Genomic DNA, 16,627 nt, shown 5'->3' with positions numbered 1-16,627 from the left:
GTATAATTGCATTTATAGCAAAATAGAATACTACATGCACAAAACATAAGAAAATAACTTAAAGCAGTCTTAGTCTTCCTTAAGGTCCACTGTTTATATTAAAAGAACTGTCACTCAGTGTGGCTGTGCATTTTACCTGGCAGAAAAAGAAGATTATGAAAGGAGGGGACACTGTAGATGGTAAATAATAACTTAGATCATTTCTTGTGCTTGCCCTTCAAAATCCATTTAAAACCTTCCCATTGCCACTTCCATGACCAGTAAAACCAAACAATAAAAGCTTACCATTCATCTCAGCCATGAAAACCAAACTGCTAACTACAGGGTCCCACTGCCAATGACAGGACTTTATGTCTTTTTACAGCACCAGTGGGTGTGGTTCCTCAAAAGTGCCACTCATGGGGTCAGAAATATTCTGAAAAGGGCAATTTTCCTCAGGATAGCCTACACTGAAACAGAAGCTGTATATACAGTTTGCTCATGCTCATATGACTTAACTACCGTGAGCGAAAAATTTCACTCAAATGTCAGGACCTGTTGCGAGGACATCATGTAGTGGTTGTTCAAATCTTACTGATCTACCACAGGAGAAAAGACTGGGATGTTTGCAACTTTTGTTGACTTGGAAATTGCAGAAGTAGTCTAGTCAGGCTCTTTGTTTTCAGGTCTTCAGAGCTAACATAGTTATGATTAAATTAATAATGCAGCTGATTTTTATTTTCATTGGGATAATCAGGTGGCTTCACAACATTTATTTATCATAACAATAATAATACTGATGATAATAATTATCAGTTGATGTGACCACCACCTGAAACCACAAAAAAAGGCAAACTACAAAGTAGGCTAAAGTTATAGGGCCTAATTAAAATTATACATAAGTATATATTTTTTAGAGGTGTTACAATACACTCAGCTCACGAGACAAGACAAGACACGATATTGGGTTCACGAGAACGAGATGAAATTTTATGAAAACTACCTTGACAAAATACCAACAGACTTTTATTTAACTGAGTTGCACATGCATTTTGAAATGTTTTATTATAACTCTTTACATGCATGATGTAAGCATGAGCTTTTAATAAACTTCTTCTTCTACAAATTGAAACTAAATTGCTGCAGTATACGGCATTATTTTCATACAATGTGGTGGCGGGGGCATCTTCAATGTTAATACCGGTATTTTCCGATGTCATTCTGGCTGCTTGCTGCGAGAGTGGTGTTATAAGGCTCTGCTTGCTGCTTCTCGCCTGCTCCTCCTCTTCTTCTTTTCCTTCTCCTTCTTTAGGTTCTAGCAGGCTAGATGTAGCAACGGCGCATTACTGCCCCCACAGGTCACAAATAAAAGTTTGGATAGCTCACAAATCTTGTCACACGGATTTTTAACGTAACGAGAAATGTCGTCAAGTTTAATCTCGCGATTAAACGCAAGATCTCGTCACACTCCTAATATTTTTATATACTATGATATCTGTGATGAACAAACCCTACAAAAAAAGACAAAATACCAGCAAATAAATAAGGTGTTTTTGCAAAAACTGAGCAAATATTTATACAAGAAAAACTTATTGCATGCTAATCTACAACGAGGGTGTTATTTGTGAGGCAAGGATTATGATGAAATGGTTGTACCTTACTTTTCAACTTCTGACAGACAACATTAAAAGAATAAACATGCTGCTGCAATATTGGTTATTTTAGCCATAATACACAGCACTGAAGGGAATATATGGAGTATATTGCAACACAACAGCTGCATATTTGGTATAAAACATGGTAAATGAGAATTTGACTATAATGCTTTCTTTTTCTCTATTTTATTAAAGGAAAGAACCACTACTTCCTGATTCACAACTTATGCAGAGCAGATTAAAAATGATTTTTTCATGATTGTAAACCCATATATTGAGAGTCAAATGAAAGAACGGCAACACAACACAGAACAAGCAAGCAAATCTGTTATTACCCATGATTTCAACAGCAACGAGGCTTATTTGGCATCCACATTGCATATAGTTTTTTAAACAATAAAATCTAACTGGATGTTTAAGCTTGACTTATCGTTTGCTCATTTACATTTTCTCTTTATTTTTCTTAATCACTTCTATTCTCCTGAATTTTTTTGGTGCATCTGCTGTGGGGTTTTTTCTAAGTCAAACTTTAGTTATTATTCCAAAAGTGTCTTGTTGTCTAGCTGCTGTGACGTGACCCTCTACCATAAAGCAAAATGGTATGTTGAAAAGTTGTGAAGTGCAGTTACTCAGCTCGTGGGCGCTCCAGGACAGTTTCAGGTCCAGGAATGAGCCTAGTAAAAGTCAGAAGTACATCATTTTAAGGTGCAAACACATCACAAGTGCTGCTTTAAAAAAAAAAAAATCCCAAGTGATGGTTAGGGTTTGTCATTACCTCAACATAAAATGCTGCCATCTCACAGCATGTCTGTGTACATGTAATCTATGTTTCCAGCTTATTGTAAGAAGGGCTCCTCAGGCTTGCACGATAAAGATGCATATACTGTTGCAAGTAGCTATCATTCCACTTTGAACAAGCACAATGTTAGGCGCTATACTGGTATGCTGACACCATTGCTTTTGCATATTGTGCCCATCCATCACTGGCTTTGGAGGGAATCTTGTTTATTTGTTGATGATAGTGATTCTTTCATGATGTACACAGACTGACTTTTTTTCTCAGTGGAACAAGGCAGGAGGCCCACAAAGGGAATGTTTGCATGTGTTTTTGCTTTTCTCAGACTTTTCCGTCCACGTTTCAGTATCTGCCTCACAAAAAGAGGAGTGGAATGTTTAAAATAGTTTGTCATCAGGTTGTGTTTTGTGAGGAGGATTTAGTTTAGCTGTAAAAGCTCCAGATAATTTTCTGTTTACATGTGCATGTGGAGGAAGGCTCAGTGTCTCTGTTATAAAACTTGTTTATATCTAAGTTTCAACAGTTAGTTTTCTGAAAACTATTACTGAACCTGATTTCCAATTTATTTTTTTTATTTTTTCAAGGTTTGACCTGCTAAAGAATTTTTGTAAATTGTAGTTTTATGCCAAAGAACTTGAACTGAAAGGCTACTAATACATTTTTACAATATATTGTTGGAACTAGAAACAGTCCCTTTCACAGATTGTGCCCATAGCAAAAACCGCCCATGGGTCTGTTGAGTATTGGTTTGCACTGTCGCCTCACAGCAAGAGGGTTCCAGGTTCAATTCCCAGCTGGGACCTTTCTATGCAGAGTTTGCATGTTCTCCCCCTGTGTGTGGGGGTACTCCAGGCTAATTGGTGTCTCCGAGTTGTCCCTGTGTGTGGTTGTTTGTATCATTTGTCTCTGTGTGGCCCTGTGATGGACTGGCAAACATGCCTCTCACCCAATGACAGCTGGGATAGGCTCCATCACCCATGCAACCCTACAGTTGGATTAAGCGGGTACAGAAAATGGATGGAGGGATGTACATGGGGTGACCATGTAAAGCCAGGATGGCTAGTCTCTTTGTTGTTCTATCCTAACATGAATATTTTCTGCTTAATTTGCAAAGCCATTTTAAGTGTTTTCTTTGCCTTGCACCAGAGTTCAACAAAGTGCAAGCATAACCTGACCAGCAACTTCTAAGGAAATGATTTGCCTTTTTAATGAAAGGCAAATCAGGTTCTCAGGTACCATTTTTTTTACTTCACAATTTATTTAAAGCCTAACAAATTCAGTTTTAGCAAGGGCTAACTGTTGAGATTCACAACCTGGAATTTCACAGTAACATTCTTTGTAGTCAGCAACTATTTCCTCTTGAATCTAAATGCTCTGAAGCAGTAGCCCTACTTCAAGCCCCCAAATATATTCTATATCTCCTTCATTTGATATTTGATTTCAGTAATCAAAGATCATGACCATAGTTCAGATGGTAAACTGAAAGTTTTGCTTTTAGTTACTGCTACCCTTTGACCACAGTGGTAAGGTATGGCTACATTACTGTTGACACGTCAGAATCTGACCATGTCAGCGATCTGGTTGTTAAGTCACATGTTATAAGGGATGGGGAGATGCAGTCTATTGAATATTTGGATAATGGTGCTTATTTTCAGATATAAAATCTTGGAAATAGATTAATTGTGCTGAACTTCGATGTTCAGCACAGTTGTCATTTTCTCAAGTATTTTATCTGCCCTCTTTACTTTTAATTTAATTAATTAATTAATTTTTTTTATATATTTATGGAATGATTTTATTTGCCTTCTTCTGATTTTATGTAGCTGTAAAGCACGTTGAATTGCCTTATGTACGAATTGCGCTCTACAAACAAACTTGCCTTGCCTTTTATAAAGAGAATCTGGGAAAGAAAAAAAGAGGTATAGGATTTCAAATTAAGGACAAATTAAGAAAAAAATAATTATGGATTAGTAGATATGGATTATTAGATAGTGCCTCATTCATTCAGGTGAAAGCTGCAAAATTAAGCATACACCATGGAAAGTTTTACTAGCATTTGCCATAAGATATGGCCTCTATAGAGGAAACATTTGGAAATATTTGCATTTTTTCTCCATCGAGCCTGTAAAAGAGCATGTGCCACCTGAGATTCTCCCAAGCTAAGCAGGTTGGCTTCTTGCAATCAAACTCGAAAATACTCAATAGGAAAATTCTTGATTCTCAATACCATTTTCAAATGGTATTTTAATCATTTTAGAGATTGCTTCCTTTACTGCTGAATGAATTATTTGGTCATACAAAAAAAGAAAAGAAAAAAGCTGTTTTATTAAAAGTAAAGTGTTACGTTGAAGAAAAAACTACATCACTAAGTTAAACTACTTGTCTTAAACAAATAAGACACATAATTAAATCAATCTCTTAATATTAACCCCTTCCTGGTATTTATGTAGGCTGTCAGTACTAAAACAATAATCAGTAATGATGATAAGATGGGATAAATAAGATGTATTGAATTGTATGGTAACGTAAGTTAATTTAAGAGTCAGATGTTGACGTAAGCTGTTGTTTTTCTGAATGATTAAATGTGACTCGTATGTACTGAATGGCAGCTCTTCCTTTACAATGTGATTGGAAGTAGAAGGGATTTTCTTGTAATATCAGTCTCTGCAAGACACTTCAAACATATTGGTTGTTTTCTGCCTTTAAAATGATGCCGAAGGAGTACGTAATATACAGTGTTTTTTGCTTTCTGATTCCAGTTATCTTCTCCATTAAGTTGAAACTTACATACCACAGATCTGAATTATTATTTCTTTTTACACCATAGATCAAGTGGCCAAACAAAACGAGGGTGACAATAAGCTGTTAACTGAACAAAACTGCAAATGGTGACCAGCACAATTTTAATTGTCCCCATCTGAGTTGTTATAATGATAGTGAGACAAGGTCACATAAACTCTTACAAAGCACGTTTACAAAATAAATAAATTATTGTGTTAGTTCGACCAAAACCAAACATTTACAATGCCCATAAACAAGTTAGTCCAGCACAAAATTGTGCTTTTCAGAACCATACTAACACACCCAGATAATGCAGGTGGAGGCTTGAAACACTTCACCATGAATACGCTCAAATTCACCTGAGACATACATGTGCGCACACAGAAAGATCCTTGCTTCTTCCTGGTCTTGCATAAGATATATGGTCATTATTAAACATAAATAAACAATGAGATGCCCGATTTCTGGCCAAATGTTAAAATCTGTGGTGCACAGATTCTTTAGATGGTCACAAAGATCCCTGTCTAGACCAACAGTCTCTGTTTTAAGAAGATGTTCATTTGTTGTGCTCCCAATCCCACAATTGGCAGCAGCACCCATGTAGAATGTTTTGCCACCCAGGGGCTGTTAAGTAATGCTCTCTAGATGTGTTTGTATAGAGCAGTGATTTAGGTACATACTCATTATTAGCCTAATTGGTTGCAACATGTTCCTCCTGCTGTTTCTTTCTAGTACCACTTACTTTTTTGAGAATCAAGATCAAAATTAAGATGAGCTAATGTTTTTCATGAAATACTAGAATGTCTACATTTCAACATTTTATGTTTTCTATGTTTTGTTATAAATTCAATAACAGTTTATTAATTTTATGAATCTTAGCATTTTCTTCTTATTCCATTCTTTTTGGAACTGGAGTTGAAAAAGCAGGCCTCATACCAATGATGGCATGTCAGGATTATCATTCACTGTGACCTATTTTACTGGAAGAGGTATGTCATCATCATTGCTGTTGCAAAATGCCTGGAGATGTTCTAGCTTTGAGGTGGACTGAATATTTCTTCTGCAATAAGGTCAATCTGGAATTCTTATGTACTGATAATTCCTCACTATGATGGTACACAACACAAGACAGATCAAATAGCTATGATGTTGAGCTAAGATGCCTGATGTTTCACACTACAGAGTATCCTCTTACTTTACACTTATCACAGTGATTTGGCCCTTTATTTATAGAACTTTTCACAATTTTACAGCCTATGGGAACCTGCTTGGGGGATGTTCAGTCAGTTTTTATATAAAAGTAAACAGAACACAGACAAGAGACAAGACTATCTTGTTTGATAGCTGAACATTCATACCTCCAAAAATGATGATAAAATAGTTGTAGCTCTTTATTTCAGATGTAGGAAAAACTTTTTGAATCATGAACCAAAAGAAAATCACAGTTAATAACTTTGTTGCACCTCCTCCGGCTTTTCTGGGTTTCACTGATGAAAAACAATACTTCTCAGAAATAAGGCTCCAACTTTCTTGTGTAGCGGATGATAGACCAGCTTTGCAGGATGGAACCTTATCATGAGCCATTTTTTCAATTTTTTTCAATTTCCATCTGAAAATTTAACTTGGATTGAGATCCACAATGTTTTATAGCAACATTGAGTTACTGTGCATTTTCTGAGGAAAAGTTTGAATGCTCCTCCTCTGGCAAGTGGAAGTGAATTTAAAACAAAAATGTAATAAAGTAACATCACTTACTTATTAGGAGTTTTTTAGTAACATCACACACATAGCAGGCATGAAAAAAGTCCAGAGGACAAGACGCAGACGTGCTCGGCTTAATACTACATGTATGTATACACACACATACACACAAACACATCTCAAGAGGACATCTTGCTTTGGAAAATTTCTTCCTGGCATTGCTTTTACAGGACAATTAAATTAATTAATGGTCATTCACCCAAATTTCCTAAGTATTCATATCATTAGTGAATCTCTATTTATAATCTAATTAATAAAAGTGATACTCAAACTTTAGCAGATTTTTAAGATGAGATCTCTCTCAACATTAAGGATTCACTCATTTGTTGGCTAATTTTAAAGTAAATGTGCACATTCAGCTCTTGCCAACTTACTGAATTATCCTCCAGTAACCTGCAAGAACTCTCTCACACTTAAAGAAAACTCATAACCACTTACATAACCAGTTAAGACAATAGTTGATTATCAAAAACGAAATTAAGTTAGTTGTGGCACTAACTTGGAATCAGTATTATCTGTGGTTGCTGTCTCAATCATAGATCCACAGTTTTTAAAGCAGTAGTTTAATCCAGGCTCAGTTTGTTAGGCAGGCTTCAAACCAGGGTTTTCGTGATAAGGCCTTGTCTCATTTATCTTGACGATTCTGGTCTGTTTGTAGATGATGTGTCAGCAGACGGCAGTGCTGATTATCCAGAACGGGCTTCCATGATGGAGGTGCGACTGCAGGCACAGGAGGATGAGATCACACTGCTAAAATCCTCGCTAGCCGATGCCCTGCGCAGGATTCGCATCCATGATCAACTCCTCCCATTACTGAAGCAGCAGCTGATAGCAGGTGGGTTTTGAGTTTTAGGAGTTAGCATCATATCAGAATATTTCAAAGAAGCCGGGCCTTTGACGACCCATGCTTTTTATTTTCTTTCTCATTGTTTGTGGAAAGAATATTTTTTCTTGAATGCATCAGTATAGTACCACTTACAGATAAATGATAGTACACTTTGATCTCCATAGTGAACCCAAGTGCTGCACGGGTGCTGGACCAAGTGTGTTGCTCAGATGGTTGCACCAGTAGCGGAAAACTATCCGCCAATTCAGCCATTGATGGGAATCGCCATCCTGCCACTGCTACTAGGTGATTTAAATCCAAACCAAGGCCTTTAGCCATAGCAAAACTTCTGGAACTTCTTGCTTCTAATTATGATGACCATGTTAATATGAAAGAGCAGCCATGTAGACTGTGTGCCTTAGCCATGTCATCGAGAGATTTGTTTTGTTGCCAGTTTTTATCTGTGTGACATATGCAATCTATAGCAAAAACAGACTAATAATGATACCAGCAACATTACATTGCTAACATTTGTCATTATAGTTTCAAAGTACAGCAACCTCTAAAAAGTACAAATGTACATGAAAATGCCAGCTTTTGAAACAGTCAGTTTTGTTGACTTAAAGTAGTGTCAAAGAAGGCTAAAACACCAACTCTTAACATTACAGAAGGATAACAACTGCGGCTCCCAACACAGCTGCCTAATGCATTTTTTTTATTCTGAAACATGCTTTGCCATTCTGTTAAGAAAAAAGAGATTTTCAATCAAAAATCATTTAAAAAGCATGTTTTGCATGTCAAATTTTTAAATATTTAAAAAATGCGGAACAAGGTAGTATTAGAGGGCATACATCAGAGAACATGGTGTGACATTGGGACTGATCGTGGTCGAGTCCTCACCAGCTTATGTACCTGCCCACATACCGAGGCTTGTGTTTTAAATATTATGAAATTTGAGACATACCGCATAGTGTTTTCTCCAAACCGATACCGATGACATTATCAAATAATTTGCATTCATGGGGGGGTTGGGGGGTGTTTTGCTTCAGGTAGTTTGGGATTTTAAACACGGTTGTCACTCGGTGCTATACCTTTACACCATCTTGTCAAGCACCAAAACATTGACCAAGCACACCTCTAGCCTATGCAAAATTTGTTTGGACAAGGAGGAGAAAAATGGCATGTGATCAGTCATACCATTACCTCCTCTGTCACCCAGCCTCAACCCCATAGAACTTTATACCCAGGGTGTGATTTGTGAAAAAACCAGAGGGGGGGATAATTTTGAGAAACATTTTATTCAGAAAAATTATCACACAACAGTGTAAAAACATGAAAACTGTTGATTCTTGTGGAGATAAACCTTACACTCGGGCTACATAATGTAGGCGGTAGGCCTTAGCCACTGCATTTGCAGAAATGTTTTCTCAAAATATTATTTTTAAATTTGTCAAATAAAAAAAAAAAGTTTAATTCTTTCCCGATATCAGTTCAACAGAAAACATGACATACCATTTTGTTTTGTTTTTTTTAATGGTTAATCTGGTAGACTATAGGTCCGACTATGAAAACAGTTTATATTTTTTGTTGTGGTCCTGTAAAATATGACTATATGCTGCTCTGGATTCTAATTTTTTCTCCATTCAATTTAAGCTTTAGTTTTGTTGCGGATGACGCAGACAGGAAGTTGGACAGGAAGTGAAACGCAAGAAAATCTGCTTGGTTTTCAAAATAAAACTGCTTTCTGCAAGCATGGCGCCTCTGACTCGCTCCCAGTAGATCAAAATCACAGCACAATCAGAATGAACACGGACCCTTTGTATTTTGATTGTTAACAATTACAATATAATGATGAAAATACTTTAGGTGGGGGGGATAAATTTTGTCCCCACGAGAATAAAAATAATTCAGCAGTGGGTAGGACATGTAAACCAGAGGGGGGAAAATCCCCTCCATCCCATCCGGAAAATCGCACCCTGTTTATACCCATAGTATAGGATTAGCTTGACTGAATGGTGTGAACCATGCAGCCAACAAATGCACACCTTTTCTGGGAATCTCTTCAAAGGGGATTGGGAGAGGTTCTGGGAAGCTAGGTTACTATTTTGAAGAGTCAAAGATCTAATGTCCAAAAACATTCATGTTGTCTTGAATTGCTTCCTTTAGAATTGGTGTTTTTGCATTTTCTGACAGTGTTGTATCAATGTACTTTAGGAGGGGCCTGTACAAGCACAAAGTCTGTATATTTTTCAAATTTATTTTAGCGATTGCATTTTATTAAGGATTAAAGTAGACTGTATATTACTATAAAGTCACAGAGGAAACTTCATGCAAGTTTATTCAATTATATAAAAATATGGTAAAAGAACATTTGATGATGAACAGTATATTTTTGGTCTTCTCTGTCTGTATTTATCTAAGTTTGGTTGTTCAGAGCCTTTAAGAGGAAGGATGATCAGTGGCCATTGTTCTTTTTACCTTTAGTATACAACAGAGGGATGTTTGTCTATTCAGATCTATGGCTGTGTTCAAATGTTTCTGTAATCTTCCTACATGACTGTTCCGTGTTGTTCTTAATCTTTGAACTATCTCTAGCCAACTGTCAGACAGCATTGTGAACAGTGCTAACGGCCACATACGAAGCCTATTGTCCATGGAGCTCCAAACAAGACCAGCAACACAAGACAGGTCAACTCAGACAGAGATGACTCTGTTATTGCAAAATGCTGGGCAGATCCAGCACTCTCTCTCAAGATGTTCCCAGAGCCTGCAACTTGAGGATGCCCTCCCTCCAGGGCAGCCTATGTTTGAGGGGACCCGGGCCAAGCTCCACCGTGTTCCTGGTATGGAGGAGGAGGATGAGGACCAGGAGGAGGATGAAGGAGGAGGGGAGCATGAAATGGAACTGACTTGGACGTCCTCAGTGGAGGAGTCTATTCAGCCAACCATGATCCAGTGCCTCCAGAGGGAGGACTTCCAGGATGGAAACTGCTCGCCAGATGATCCAGGCTCGGCCCCAGTCTCGGTCAGAACTTCAGACCAATATGTTAGTCCCCGCTCTGGGCCCCTGTCCCCCATCCAGGAAGGAGAGAAGATACTGTGCGTAATCGTGCCTCACTGCTGCTTTTCTGCTCAACTAAAATCATCTTTTCTTATCACTGATTGCATGGCTTTTAACAATGAATCAACCGTAACACTGTTTGTCTGATTTGAATTCTGCAAACCCCAGTTGTGCGACAAACCCCTTCATGAAATAATCAGACTCAGGTCACCAGGGTGGGATTATGCCATGTTAGAGCAGGAAACCAGAGCGGTTGGGCGGGGGGTGGGGGTTACATGTTCTCACTGCTGACTCTAGGAGCACTCTTTTCCATGTGTTTCAGTAGAGGGCTGAGAAAACGAATAATGGTTGTGGAACACAACTGTAGCACTCATTCACTCTGAGTGACATATCCATAATTGGCTTGAATACACAAAGGATTTGAATTGGATGGAAAATGTGATGTGAGGGCAACTGAACATGGAGCAATATACCAAAAGAGGTATTCTTGGAGTTACAGTATGTATACACTTGGATTTAAGATAGAATGATAGAATTAATAGAATTATGGGGGTTTCCAAGACTGAACAAATGTAAGTTTTCAAAGACAGGAACTGTTTGATGTGGAATATTGATCCAAACAGGGTACACCAGAGATATGTTCATCAAAATAACCTCCAAAAGGGTCCTCTCAGTTACTGTACAACTAAACTCTCGAAAGTACAAGGTATTAGATGATGAACTAAAGTGCCACTTAGTTCAGCATTAGTGCCACTAAAGATCGGCCTTGAACTGTTTTTTGCAGAAATATACAAACTGCTTTTTTTTCAGTGCGATTCTGCTCTAACCTTTTAATCCCTCTGAAATTGTCATCCTCAAATAAATCATACTCTTGCATGAAGTGTTGTGTTCTTTTCTATGAACCATTTCAAATAACTGCCTTTCCCATAGTCAGTAGAGGGCATAGTGCTGGAACCCTGTCACTTTTGTCTGGTGGAATAAGTTGTTGTACGTGCATGATTCATTTGTTCTAATTCCATGTTGTGGCTCGAAGAGGGTTTCATCTGTGATGCAAGTTTTTTTTAATTAATTCATTTATTTTTATTTTATTTTGAACTGTAGATTTTTTTTTTATCTTATCAAATCCCTAAATGTATGCCATCTAGGAATCAGATAACCTGTCAATTACCTATTAATTAATTACAGTTACAGGAATTTTGACCAGGATGTCCAATGATTGCATATAACTGTGATTTGGGAAGTAGAGTTTGCCAGCTGAGTTTCATTTCCTAGATTTGAGTTTTTTTAATTTTATTTTGGTTCTCTGGTCATGTTTCTTGTATGCTGGCATAGCCTTAGGAAACGGGATATGTTGCTGTGTTGCCGGAAACTAAGAAACAGTAAGATCTGTATCTTTGTGTTTTTGCTTATCGTCATTTAGATTCAACCACAAGATATAATTGCTTGTCTACTTGAAGTTTAGTTGTAGTTTTTCCATGTAGTCCTCTTCTTTACATGTTTGAGAATGTGGATATCTCTACCATTAACACAAGCTCATGATTGAGAGGTAACAAACAATTAGATGTCTACCACTTATAATGACTTGTTAGATGTCGTCACAGTTTTTACTTGATTTATGGAGAGCTGAATAGACTTCTTGGCCAGATTCTTGTTTTCTTTTCTTTTTTCATTTATGAAAAGTGAAACAGCATCCCCAGGATTGTGTTTGTTGAAGCTGCAGATTCATTAGCTGTAGTCGCACAGCTGGAAAAACTCTCATGAGTAAATAAATGCAGGTTTCCACATGTGGTAACAACAGATTCCACTCCAAAAAATCAGTGTTTTATATGTAATCTATCCAGCATGATTAGGTCAGTGGTCAGTCAGCAAGTATCCCCAGATAGAGATCACTTATATTATTAGCAAAATAACAGTTCTTTGTGTACTTTGTCATACTAAGAATTTATTAGATTATTAATATTTTTCTAAGGCTACCTGTAGCTTGAACTAGTCACCTGTTGAGCTTTGTTTTCTGTGACCCGTCTCATCCTCTGGCAGCAAAGTTTGAGTTGCTTCCATCTGGCCGCAGACACAAAATGCCACTTTGCTGGACAAATAGACTTAAGAATTCTTTTGTCATTGCTGCCATTCATGTTTTAAATATCAGATTTTATTACACCAGATCCATTATTTGTGCAGAACTGATGTAAAATCAGAAAAAAAAAAGATCCCAAGCAATACAAGCACTCTTGTTTCTCTGTTTACATGCATGTAATCCTACTGGTAACTTGTGGTCCTTTGCATGCATCAGTCGTGGGATATGTCCATCCATCTGTGTGGGATTTGTGTGGAGTGTCTTAGTATGAGAGCTGAGTCTTTTATGGTGCTTTAGGGTTCGTAGAAACAGTGAGAAACTGGGGAACCCGGAGAGGCAGAGGAAACGTCTAGACAAGAAGGCAGCATCTTCAGCTAACCTCCTCACCCGCTCCCCAAGCCTGGAGAAGTAAGCCACACTGCTGTCACACAGCTCACCATTTCCTTTGGCTTTAGCAGCATCGCATATCTCATTAAAGAGACACTTGCACCGATTTCCTGTGTAAATTATAATGAACTTCCATTTCCACAAAAATCCTAACAGATGCACAGATTTTCTGAAATGAAGAAATAATTGATATTGTGTATAACAAGGTATCCTATATCTGTCTCACATGGTTGTATTTTGTCCCTGCAGTCGGGCTAAAGAGCTGATTGCCAGTGCTGGTAAGTTCATTCAACTTTTCTGTTATGGCATAGGGGTTTGCATGTAGTATGTCATCTCACCACCAAGTAACAGCAAGAAGTTCTCACCATCTAGCTTGACCAAAATGTATTTCATTGTCCTTACAAAGCAATCTACGTGATGCAGACCCTACACTTGTAAAGTAAAAAAAAGATTTCTGCTTCTCATCATTTGAAAGGCTTTGTTTGTCCTTTTTTTTTTAAAGTGACTCTTATTTTTCCTTTTGTTTAACTCAAACTTGAGCACCCATAAAACGTTTTTGTAATAATTATTGAGTCCTGTGTGAATCTCTATTTGCTGTTAAAATGAAACATTTGTTGCTGATTGTCTGCAGTTCTTTTGAATTATTTATAGCAGTTGGTGGGTTACACCTACATTTCTTTGGGACACATGCACTGAAAAGTTTTGTCCAAACTTTTTTCAGAGACTACACAACGTCCCGATAAAGAAAGTTCACCACCACCTTTCAATTCTAAACTTTATGTATCATAAAACAATTTTAATGATAAAAAGTCTGGTCCTTACCAGGTGTTAAAAATAGAGAAATACATTATTATTGCTACTTTTTAGACTCAACATGCTTCAGTTGACATGTTGAATTCTGAACACTCCACATAGACTTTTGTAATTGTACCCCTGTGTTTTATATCCCATACATTAACTTTAACCTTAACTATATAGCCTCAAATGTATAACCCTAACTATTAGCGTGCGAGAGCACAATAGAAAATTAAGGTATTATCAGTAGGAAAGAAGTAGAAAAGAATCAATACCTGGTAAAGGTTGGACTAAAGGTGGCAGGAACTGGCAATAATACCAAGTACACTAAGCAAATCTTAAAAAAAGAAAATAACTCAAATGTTACAAAAGTCCAATAAGTCCAGACCTCAACCCGAATGAAATGCTTTGGTGGGATCTTAAGAGAGTTGTGCATAAATAGATGTCCTCAAATCTCAGTGAGCTGAAGTAAATAAGAGTGTGCCAAATATGAGAGCATGATAATGTAATACAGAAAATGATTGCTCCATTTTGAGTTATTGTCACTAAGGTGGTTCAACAAGTTATTGAGTCATGAGTTGTACTTAGTGTTTCCACACACTTCTGCATTTTAAGCTTTTCATCTTAGGTTTTATTTAGCTAATTATAAGACCTGGTAAGGTACAGATGATATGTCTTTGAAATTTAAAGAAGATATTTTTTTTCCCCATGACTGCATATCAATATCGAATGCTTTTTAAATTCTTGCTTATTAAGCTGTTGTTAATGTTTCTTGTGCCCTGTAACTGGAATAAGCGTTCTGGATTGTATTACATGTCCTCCATATTTCAGTTAGGCTTAAGCTTTAAGGTTTTAATTTTAGTGTGTTTTTTGCTTTCAGCATATGCTATTGGCTGTTAGAGAGAGAAACTAGATGCAGCACATTCAAACTTGGACTTGTTTTAATGTGCATGTGTTGACACAAGAGACACATTAGACTAAGACACACCTGCAACCACTTGATCAGATATCTAGACACCATCAGACATGTAGACAAGGTTGAAAAACAGGTATCTCAGTGCTCTTTGTGAGTTTCTGATCTGTAGCTATATTCTTATGTTGACACAGACTTCTGTTGGTTGTTCTTTGAACCCTGTAATCATTTTTCATACTAATGATGCTAAAATAGTTTATGGCAGTTTTTTATATGCCAACATCATATAAAGGGTGGCATGTTCCAACATAGACGGGGCCCTTTGATTTAGAGATGACCTTTTAACTAGAGTACATTTCAAAATGAGCAACACGAGGAACATTTTTGTTTTTTCCCTCCCACTTTCTAAACAGAAATATAGGTGATCATATTCACTTGAGGTTTTGCTTGAATTTGTGTGTCGGCGAAGCCTGAGTTGAACTAAAGCTCTGTAGTTGTTCCCAGGCAGCTTCTCACTGATTCACACGTGTAATCATTTGTACAAAAATGTGTGAATTTCTCTCCAAATCATAATTTCAGAGAGCATAACTTTTTTGGGTATTAGCTCCTTGTCTGGTTATGATTAGCCTCAATTCAGGTCTCATTCCTTCAACAAAGACAAGAATTTATACCGTAATCTAAGATTAAAAATGAAAATAATTTGATCATTTCTTAAGTAGTCTGTCCTAATAAACTTAAATGGTTTAATCTTTTCACCTTAACTTGTAGATTTGTAAACTTGCGTCTACAAAAATGTCAAGCTTCTGTGTGAATGTGGCTTTGAGTGGTCACCAAAACTAGAACCAAACCAAACTAGTAAGATTACGAGTCTTTCTTAGATGTAGAGTTTTTGCAGTGGTCAGTGACATTTTAGAGCACCTCTAAAGTGAAACATTACAAAAAGAAAATGTGGTCAAAACATCGTTGTAGTTTGTCATTGAACTCATTTAGCTGGCTGGGATCTCTTCAGCCAGTTATATGCTGTGTCATACACTGGGAATACTTTTCTCTTTCAAAACCAGCTTGATGAGATTATTTCTTCCTTTTTCCACATAATTTGAATTTTCTTTCCCCACAATTATTTATACTGCAATAATATAATTGCAATAAAATGTTAGATTTTCAATTAAAATGTTTTTATTGTTTATTTATTTATTGACTTTGTTGATGATTAAATCATCAACACTAGTTTTGAAGAGTGGTTGCACCACTAGTGTTCCAGTTAACTAAAAGACAGACAAAGCAGTTCCAGTTACTGCAAATGTGACTCTTAGCCTTGGCCCTTCTCCCCTGTTTGAGTGGTTTGTGAAAGTGAAAGATAGACTGTGACTAGTTGCAGAACAAAGCAATGATTCAGATAAATGAAGTGTAATTTTCTAATTATTTCACAGTAGTTATGTGCTAGATAAAAAAAAACCAACACATCTGCACCTACGCACTTCAACACATTTTGCCGGATGGTCCCACATGTCAGCATAGAAAAAAGGGAGCAGGCAGGAGTCACTAGTTTGAAGTGATCATTTTATTTCACACATGTCTACACACCCTTTTGGCAAAGGC

The 16,627-nt window shown here is 37.1% G+C and overlaps 1 protein-coding gene across 3 annotated transcripts in view; it reads left to right on the top strand.

Annotated features, from left to right (window-relative positions):
• eml3 (EMAP like 3) overlaps positions 1 to 16,627 on the top strand; it is a 74,887-nt gene that overhangs the window by 25,784 nt on the left and 32,476 nt on the right. For 2 of the 3 annotated variants that reach the window (XM_072375798.1, XM_072375799.1), the window contains 5 exons: positions 7,631 to 7,807; positions 7,984 to 8,104; positions 10,394 to 10,897; positions 13,231 to 13,341; positions 13,570 to 13,598. In XM_072375798.1, coding sequence (XP_072231899.1) covers positions 7,631 to 7,807; positions 7,984 to 8,104; positions 10,394 to 10,897; positions 13,231 to 13,341; positions 13,570 to 13,598 — 942 coding nt within the window. The remainder of the gene's footprint in view (positions 1 to 7,630; positions 7,808 to 7,983; positions 8,105 to 10,393; positions 10,898 to 13,230; positions 13,342 to 13,569; positions 13,599 to 16,627) is intronic. The other variant, XM_072375800.1, reaches the window with a different exon arrangement.

This window comes from Leuresthes tenuis, unplaced genomic scaffold (genome assembly GCF_036924035.1).
Source record: "Leuresthes tenuis unplaced genomic scaffold, fLeuTen1.0.hap1 SCAF_22, whole genome shotgun sequence".
Taxonomy (NCBI): Eukaryota; Metazoa; Chordata; class Actinopteri; order Atheriniformes; family Atherinopsidae; genus Leuresthes; species Leuresthes tenuis.
The sequence above is the reverse complement of the archived record's forward strand: the minus strand, read 5'-3'. Positions and strand labels throughout refer to the sequence as shown.